The 10,181-nt window shown below is 34.9% G+C and overlaps 1 protein-coding gene across 6 annotated transcripts in view; it reads left to right on the top strand.

Annotated features, from left to right (window-relative positions):
- CCDC88A (coiled-coil domain containing 88A) overlaps positions 1-10,181 on the top strand; it is a 123,745-nt gene that overhangs the window by 36,748 nt on the left and 76,816 nt on the right. For all 6 annotated transcript variants that reach the window (XM_081254526.1, XM_081254525.1, XM_081254530.1 and 3 more), the window contains 4 exons: positions 1,315-1,384; positions 3,356-3,414; positions 7,961-8,044; positions 9,750-9,890. In XM_081254526.1, the coding sequence (XP_081110652.1) occupies positions 1,315-1,384; positions 3,356-3,414; positions 7,961-8,044; positions 9,750-9,890 (354 nt within the window). The remainder of the gene's footprint in view (positions 1-1,314; positions 1,385-3,355; positions 3,415-7,960; positions 8,045-9,749; positions 9,891-10,181) is intronic.

Here is a 10,181-nt window from a genome sequence, read left to right on the forward strand (position 1 = left end):
TTTTAACTGGAAAACTCATTTATTAAATATGCAAACTCAGTATCAATCCTTGGACTAGGTGATTTTAGCAATTTTTGACACTTACTACTCTTAACTGTATTTACTAATGTGATGCACATACTGAATATGTAGTTTTCTTTAAATGTGTGCATATTTTTGGTGTTAGTTTTTTTAAGACTAGTAAATATAATACTGAAGAAATTTTTTGAAACTTTCTAATACATATCTGCAACAAATTACAGATAAAAGATCAATTCTACCTAGCCTCTGGTGTCATGTCACACTCTGGCTATGGGAAACCGCTTTTGTGGATCTAGAATCACACATCTTTAAAAAAGTAATACAGGTTAACTTTTCATGGTTATTTGCTTCCTCATCACAGTGTTAAGAATGATTCAGAAAGAATTGAATACTTATAAAAATTATTCCTCAGCAACTAGTTATGTCTGAATGTGTAGTGAAAGCCAAATTGTAAAGACACTCACAGTTATTTCATAATCTTGCAAAGATTCAGTATTATCACATTAAACTCATCAATCCTGTAGTCTAATTCATCCCAGACCCTTTGCAGCATGTCATTGTTAGTAGTTATAGTGATAGACATGATGTGTTCTCTCATTTCCTCAAAGAAGAGGTAGTATAAACAGAAGATGCATACTTAGTGTATAACCAAAATGAGTAATTTGGAGGCATTCAATTTTCTGAATCATCCTGTACCATCAGAATTTGTATATATTCTTGTCACAAAAAATTTGACAGACGTCAAAGGAAGTAAAACATGAATTGTAGATAGGAGAGAAATAATGAGTCACTGAGGAAGAGCTCACTTTCATGAAATACTCATAAGACAGGATTTTTAATGAACTAACTAGCTTTCTTAATTTTACTATCAGTTGATATTTTAGTTCTCTCAGGGAGAAGTAACAAAAAAAAACCCCAGAAGAATACACACACTTGATCTTTTAATTGAGGAAGGTTGTTTAATTATCTAATACCTAAAATTCAGATTTCCAAATAATAGGTATTAGACCAGCTCAGCTTGGACACTTATTTGATGGACATTTGATATGTTATTAACTTAGGCCTATCTCATAATTATAATTTTAGTTATTTAATTCATTAACTTATAGTTACAAAAGATTTAAGACTTTTTAGACATCTTTTTTTTCACATTTTTTTAAGCTTTTTAATTGCAGTATACCTCTGTAGGTATAGTATGCCTGCAGAGATGTGCACGAATCATAAGTTATAGCTTGTTGAGTAATTATCCTGTCAGCATTACCCATATAACAACCTTTGGGTATCTTTTTATAGGAGACTTTGCAGCAGTTGATCATGATGTCTTTGCCAAATGTCTTAATCATTGGCAAAAATCCCTTTTCTGGTAAGTATTAAAATTAGCATAATGTGATAATAAAGTCTTATCTTTGTGTAATGTTATGATGCTTACCAAGATCTTGCTAATTTCCATTAACTCACTAGGTTTTTTGTGAGTCTATAGGGAAAGTTGGAGGTGATATTCCATTTTATATAGAGAAAATAAACAGAATATTTGTAAGTCGTAGATGGGATCAGACATACATTTTACATTAAGTCCAGTGTTTTTTTTTACTCTACCAAGTTGATACTTTTCTGTGATGATTTTTAGTGTCTTATAAACAAGTATAGAAGAGATAAGTACAGTAGTTATAAGCTTAAAAGAACATAACCTTAGAAAAGAAGTGATTTTGAAACAATTTCTAGGTTTTATAGCTACTATCTACCATTGCCAAAGTTGTTTGAATCTGAGGTTTTACTGATTGATATGTTGTAATTTATATTAAACTACTTTTGAGTGAAAAAAAGATGAGAAGCAGTTTCTTAGATAATTTAAATTATTTTCTTCAAAGTTTCTGCCCTTTACCAGATTTTAAGTGCAACATGTTCAGGGTTTTAATTTTTGAACAGTTGGGGAAATTAGTAGCTACCTAACAGTTTCAACAAAGGACTTATTCTTGCAGGCTACATGTAACCCAAATCAAATATATCTTCTCCAATTCTCAGTCTCACCCTCAGTCAAAACAAACAAAAATAAAACCAAAATAAAAACTAAATCCAAGCAGCTGTTTTCATTGAGAAAACTACCAATTAGATGGGGTTAATTAGGAGTTTAGATACTCTTTCGAGATATTCTGGAATATTTTAATATACAAATAAAAAATGTAAAAAACATTTTGTATGTAGAATGGAATTGTTTTCAATTCCACATGCATTTAGTAATTACTTACCAAGTTAGAGGGACCAGGAATATAAAGAAAATGGTTTATGCTCTGGAGGTCTTGTGTTGTGGCGAGAGACACACAGATTACTGGGAAAACATGTAATAATTAGTGCAAAATAGAGAGATGTAAAAATGTTAAGGCTTATAAAATATGAAGCCATTGATTATTCTTAAAGTTGGTAGATTAGTGAGGGTTGGAGACCATTGGTGGTTGGGTCAGGGAAGACTACACAGAGATGTTAGAGCTGTGCCTAGGATTGTGATTAGATTAGTAAGTAGTTCATTAGAGGGACGAAGGGTAGGGAAGAAAGACAGGCAGAGGGAGTAACAGAAGTTAAGGCAATGGTGTGTGTATATATGTATGTATATTTGGGGAAGCGTGATTAGTGTGGCTAAGAAAGTAGGTTGTTTCATGGAGAGTAGGAGGAAATGTTTGAGAAGAAGATAGATTGGCCTGATGGTGAAATTCTGGCCAGAGAAGTGACTTTTTTTTTTGTCAGCTGAATGTTTTAAGAAAATTTGAATTGAATGCTGTTGGATAGTGAATGTACTGTCCAGTTCTGTTACAGACCATTAACTTTATCCAGCTTGTTATATACATTTATTATACCAGCCTCAAAGTAACTGATATTTAAGGTTTTGATTTTCATGAATCTACACAGGGGAAAGCCGTTTACATTTTACAGGTAGATGAATCATATAAGGTCTGTGTTTTAGAAAGAAAACACCAATAGGCCTAAGAGAAGCCAGACCTATTAGGAACCATTTTGGCTGGCTGTGGCATGTCTCTATAGTAGCGGTTCCTAATTTGGTATGCTGGTGTAGTATAATGACTTATGGAGAAGTAGTGGATTTAGAGTTAGCATCCTTTATCACACAGAGCTTTGAAAGCTGTTTTATCTGTACTGCAGCCCTTCAAAATTCCTCTTACCACATTGTGCACACACAGAGCTGCTTTTCTGAATTCTCCACTACACTTATAAACTTAATCCCTTGGTCAAGTTGTTGTGAATATCACCTCTAGAAGTAATACTACCACTATAAGAGAGTTGAACTAAAGTAAAATGTTGTACTTAGTAGTTGTTTTTATTTCAGAACAAGGCACAGAAGAAGTTAAAAAGTTGCTTTTACTTTTACTGGGTTGTGCAGTTCAGGTAAGTTAAAATAATTCTTCATATTTTTATTTTAATAACTTTTTATAAATTTTTCAGGCTCTAGTTTCTGAAACACTTAAGGATGGGTCATTGGTGTTCAAAGTCCATGTTAGAAATTTTTAAATAACTGTTTAACCTCCTAAGGAGAAGGTTTTTGAAGAAAACCACTCATTCTGTTACTTTATTTCAAACTTTAGTTATATTATCAGGTAGTCATAATCATTTAAAACATTTAATTATTCTTTTTTTTTATTCGAGGCTTTTTTTTTTTTTTTGCGGTACGCGGGCCTCTCACTGTTGTGGCCTCTCCCGTTGCAGAGCACAGGCTCCGGATGCGCAGGCTCAGCGGCCATGGCTCACGGGCCCAGCCGCTCCGTGGCATATGGGATCCTCCCAGACCGGGGCACGAACCCGTATCCCCTGCATCGGCAGGCGGACTCTCAACCACTGCGCCACCAGGGAGGCCCTATTCGAGGCTTTTAAAGGCCCCAGCTTTTCAAGTGTCCCTAGAGGTGCCCTTAAAAACCTCTCCCAGAACATCCTATGATTTATGCACGCATGTGTGTGTGTTACAGAAGGGAAGAGGACTGATGATCAAAAGGATGCAGAAATTATGAAATCACAATAATCTGCTGGTTTAGGAATCAATTACTGTAATAGAATTAGAAGTAACTTTAGTGCCCATAACACTTTAAAAACTGTATATAAAGATAAAAGAGAGCTTAATTTTAAGTGGAAAAAAATTTGCTGCTGCTGATTTAGTCTTCACAAGAGTCTTTTTTTTTTTTTTTTTTTTTTTTTTGCGGTACGCGGGCCTCTCACTGTTGTGGTCTCTCCCGTTGCGGAGCACAGGCTCCGGATGCGCAGGCTCAGCGGCCATGGCTCACGGGCCCAGCCGCTCTGCGGCATGTGGGATCTTCCCGGACCAGGGCATGAACCCGTGTCCCCTGCATCGGCATGCGGACTCTCAACCACTGCGCCACCAGGGGAGCCCACACAAGCGTCTTTATAGTTGGAAGTAAAACTGTTTATAGTTCTGTTTTTAACACCGGACTCTTTTTATGCCCTAGAGCTAGGCTGTCGGTAGAATAGCCACTAGCCACGTGTTGCTATTTAAGTTTAGTTACAATTGAATAAAATTACAGTTTCAATTTCTCAGTTGCACTAGCTATATTTCAATAGTAAGTAGCCACAGTTAGCTAGTGAGTACTTGTTTTGGACAACACTGATATTCTGATTATTCAACTTCAAAGTTTGAATCTTCTCATTCTATCTTTTTTCCGTCTTGGTACTCTTTCTCGTTTCTAGCCTTCAAGAACATATCAACTTCATTCGATATTCTTTAAGAAAACCTAACCTAAATGTCATGAAGAACCTAGGGGTAAAACAGGAATAAAGACACAGACCTACTGAGAATGGACTTGAGGATATGGGGAGGGGGAAGGGTAAGCTGTGACAAAGCGAAAGAGAGGCATGGACATATATACACTACCAAACGTAAGGTAGATAGATAGTGGGAAGCAGCTGCATAACACAGGGAGATCAGCTCGGTGCTTTGTGACCACCTGGAGGGGTGGGATAAGGAGGGTGGGAGGGAGGGAGACGCAAGAGGGAAGGAATGTGGGAACAGATGTATATGTATGACTGATTCACTTTGTTATAAAGCAGAAACTAATAAAAAAAAAAAAGAAAACCTAACCTATTTATAAAATTTTCAGAATTCTTAAAACTTTCAGAGTTTGAACAGAGGTGAGATTTAGTACAAATTGTGGGTATTTTACGGTAAAGGAAGAATTCTCACTGATTTGTGTTGAGACTGTGTTACAAGGTGAGCTTTTAATGGTAGTATAAATAAACAGTGGCTCTAGGACTTAGAAAAGGGAAGTGTATGTGTTTAAACTGAAGGCAGACAAAGGTATGGCAGTTGAATTGGGGGACCCTTCAGTGAGTCATACTTATTATAACCCTGCCATTTTATATATGTTTATTGGCTCAAACTATACATAAGTCACTTTTGGAAGCATAAAATTTAAAAATTGGGGTCACCATACCTAAAAAGTTAGTTATTTTATATATGTCACAAATGTACTATCCGAAAGTCATTCTTAATTGTTCTCACTATGCCTGTCAAATATTTACTAGACGAAAAAAATCCTTGTTTTTAAACCTGGTAGTTTTTATCACATCCCCCCAAAACTCTGACTTCCTAGTCATAGCTGGGAACTGTACATTTCTCATAATTTAATTTTAATTTAAAATTAATTTTAGTTTAATTTAATTTTTAATTTAATTTCTATATCATCCTAATAATTTTGCTTTTATAGGATGAGGACCTTTCTGCACTGATAGAAATGTGCTTAATTAAATTAAATTTTATGGAAGTAGAAATAAAATATTATGATGTACACTAATCATTAGAGAAATGCAAATCAAAATTACGAGGTATCACCTCACACCAGTCAGAATGGCCATCATCAAAAAATCTACAAACAGGGCTTCCCTGGTGGCACAGTGGTTGAGAGTCCGCCTGCCGGTGCAGGGGACATGGGTTCGTGCCCCGGTCTGGGAAGATCCCACATGCCGCGGAGCGGCTAGGCCCGTGAGCCATGGCCACTGAGCCTGCATGTACCGGAGCCTGTGCTCCACAACGGGAGAGGCCACAACAGTGAGAGGCCCACATACCGCAAAAAAAAAAAAAAAAAAATCTACAAACAGTAAATGCTGGAGAGGGTGTGGAGAAAAGGGACCCCTCTTGCACTGTTGGTGGGAATGTAAATTGATATAGCCACTATGGAGAACAGCATGGAGGTTCCTTAAAAACCTAAAAATAGAGCTACCATATGACCCAGCAATCCCACTGCTGGGCATATACCCCGAGAAAACCATAATTCAAAAACAATGTTCATTGCAGCACTATTTACAATGTCCAGGACATGGAAGCAACCTAGGTGTCCATCAACAGATGAATGGGTAAAGAAGATGTGGCACATATATACAATGAAATATTACTCAACCATAAAAAGAAACAAAACTGAGTTATTTGTAGTGAAGTGGATGGACCTGGACCTAGAATCTGTCATACAGAGTGAAGTAAGTCAGAAAGAGAAAAACAAATACAGTATGCTAACATATATATGGAATCTAAAAAAAAAATGGTTCTGATGAACCTAGGGGCAGGACAGGAATAAAGACACAGATGTAGAGAATGGACTTGAGGACATGGAGAGGGGGAAGGGTAAGCTGGGACGAAATGAGAGAGTAGCACTGACATATATACACTACCAAATGTAGAATAGACAGCTAGTGGGAAGCAGCCGCATGGCACAGGGAGATCAAGTTGGTTCTTTGTGACCACCTAGAGGGCTGGGATGAGGAGGGTGAGAGGGAGATGCAAGAGGGAGGCGATATGGGGATACACGTATGCATATAGCTGATTCACTTTGTTATACAGCAGAAGCTAACACACCACTGTAAAGCAATTATACTCCAATAAAGATGTTTAAAAAATGTTATGATATAATAAATGTGTAGAGTGTAAATCAGAACCTTGCTAAGTTTCTTACCAACCAAAGAGCCAATTTTCCTTTTTTGAGTATAGTGTCTTCACTAGTAGTTCAGTAATTGGCACAAGAGATGCAACTAAGCTAGACAAGGCAGTGCTGTCTGTTTTGTATGCACTTCTCATTTGGTAGCTGTAAGAATACAGTTAAACGCAGTTGGATTGCAGTATAAGAGATGTAGACAAGAGGCAGAGAGTAAGATGAATGTTAAACTGTTATTCAGTACTCAATGGAAAGAAAAAGATGAGGTTTGCATTGTAATATTTTTAGTTTATATAAAGTTTTTTAAAAGGTACACAATAAATAATTGCTGCCTTTATTCTACTTGATACATGTGTACTTGTATATACATTCTTAAATTTTGCCCCTGGTAATTTTGTGTTAGAAACACATCAAATATTTATTGTATTACCTTATATGTGTTGAACTGGGCCACAAAAGTAGGTTTCTTTTATTGAGATTGATAGGATGAAGATGTGAGAATGAATTGTAAGCCTGAAGTAAAAATTGCTTAAAATTTTTTTTCCAAGAAAAAGGGCTGTGTTGTTTGATGATAGGCAAAGACTGACTGAGCATTTTGGCTGTATTCCGAATTCTGCCACTGACTCACTGTGTTTTTTGGCAAGTAACTTATCCTCTCTGAAACAAGTTCTTGATTCTTTACTTCTCTGTTTGTAAAGTTAGCCTAATTATATTGTACTGACCTTAGATGGTTTGTGTAATGGTTACCCGCTTTAGAACTTACAACTTTTCAGCGTAAAAATGGTATGGATTTTCAATATGTTGCTTTTTAAATAAATATTTCTAAATTGTTATCTTTTTATTAGGTAAGTATATTAGAGATCATTTAAATGCAAAACAAAACCCTCATTGTGCTGTTCAAAATGTAGCCAAGCTGTTTAGCCTAATGAATTTTTGGTTATTTACAACGTGTTAACAACTATACCCTATAAAGTATGAATGATTGGTTTATTCCTTTCTCTTAGTGTCAGAAAAAAGAAGAATTTATTGAAAGAATTCAAGGTTTAGATTTTGATACAAAAGCAGCAGTTGCCGCACATATTCAAGAGGTAATAATCTGTATACAATTTTTATATTTTTTTATGAAGCTTGTGGTATGTTTTATTTGTATGTCTCCCCAAATACAGTCATGGATTAAGCAAGAATAAATCAAAGTCAATTATAGATGAACTCTGCTTTTAGAAAAATTATCTTATTTTCTTTAGACATAGTTTCTTAAATGAATTATCTTCTACATGGCACAGTGCTGACTACAGATGTACTGTTGCCTTTATCCATAGGGATATAGGCAGAAAGTGCTATTTGAGGAATGTATATTTCTTTGTTAGACATCACAGCATGAATAGTATAGTAAATGGAAGCAGCACAAAGTGGATCACTGCCTGTAATTCAAAACTAAAGTGAGGTAAGATGATAATACTAACCTATTAGTATTATGTCATTCCAGTGATTTTTTTTTTTTTTAGTGAATGGGCACAGCATAATTTCTACTGAAGATATTACTTGAATTATAAACACATTAGTGATTTATAACATCCATATAAAAACCTAAATGGAGGACATAGTGTACAATGTCAAATAATTGAAGCTAATATTTATTTGTTAAGATTGTTTTTAAAAGCTGCTATTTCTGCATCTATCTAGTCTTGGGCTTTTAATCTTGTGTACTTTAGAGTTTTTAGAACTACAGCATGTTAAATTTTACATGCTGATTAGAAAGAGGACTAAGGAAAGGGAGAGAGTTTTAAATAGTGAGAATTGTTGTGTTTAAATATTCTCTATTTAAATGACTTTGTGTTCCATATATCATCTTTTCTCTTAGTTAATATTCAAAGAGCCCCGCTTTCTGGTCAGTAATATTGTCAGCAGTAAGCGTATTAGTAGTCTACAAGATACAGTTTTGTTGGTAGTTTCCCTTTATATATACATATATATGTTTCTGTTAGTTTTGTGATTTGTATTTGATTTTGAATAAATGCTGAGTACTGCAAGTTACTAAATTTGCCACCATTCTTGAAAGTGTTATTTTTGCTGTTTATTGTGAAAGTTAAAGCAAAATACCAGAATCACAGTGAGAAATGGAAAGCAAGAAATAAGTATTTCACTTATATAACTTTTCCATTCTTTTAAAACTCTTAATACTGGGCGTCCTTTTCTCCTAAGGTTCTATGACAGTGTCTTCTTCAGAATCTATAAAGACTTAGCTTATCAAGTATAAAAGTGCAATAACCTATATCCTACAGGATTAAAACTTTTGCTTTTGAATTCAAGTACAATAAACTTAGTCTTATCTAAGGAAAAGATTAATTGAGTTTGTTAAAGCAGTTATCAGACCTATTAGTATTACCTTCCCTTAAGAATGCCTTGAATTAAATATTTTATTTTGGGGACTTCCCTGGTGGTCCAGTAGTTAAGACTCCGTGCTCCCAATGCAGGGTGGGGTGCGGGTTTGATCCCTGGTTGGGGAAAGAAGATCCCACGTGCTGCACAGTGTGACCCAAAAAAAAAAAAAAAAATTAAAGAAATTAAATATCTTATTTTTTAGTTGACTAAATTCACTTAAAGATTACATTTAGTAAAAATAATTTTTAGTAGAAGCCTTTTCATCATTCATTAATTTCAAGATATCATATTTGCTTTTCATATTTTTATTATATGGGATATATAGTATTTAAGCTAATATTATACTAAAATTAAATATATTTTTAAGTATTAGCCATTTAAAAAATTGTTTACTTTGGTTGCTCTCTAAAGGTCACCCATAATCAGGAAAATGTGTTTGATCTACAATGGATGGAAGTGACTGACATGTCTCAGGAGGAAATAGAACCACTCTTGAAAAACATGGTATTGCATCTAAAAAGACTTATAGATGAGAGAGATGAGCATTCGGAGGTTTGTAAATTTCTTTTAGTATATTAGGAAAGTTTACTTTCCAAAAAACTTCAGAGGTTTTTCAGAATTGGTACTTTGTTTCTTAGGGACAGGTAATAAAGTACTATATGTCTTTTGTGCAACACAGGAACCAGAAAGGCTGCATAAGAGCCCCAAATTGCTAGTAAACACATTGCAATTAGGTTTTCTTTTCTCCTTCCTTTTAAATTGCTCTGATTTTGTTCTTGTGTTTTTTAACTCATCCCCATAGTTCTGGCAACAGTACAAAAGTATGAAACTAAAAATATCGTT

The sequence above is a fragment of the Mesoplodon bidens genome, assembly GCF_964165515.1.
Source record: "Mesoplodon bidens genome assembly, chromosome: 14".
NCBI classification, from domain to species: Eukaryota; Metazoa; Chordata; class Mammalia; order Artiodactyla; family Ziphiidae; genus Mesoplodon; species Mesoplodon bidens.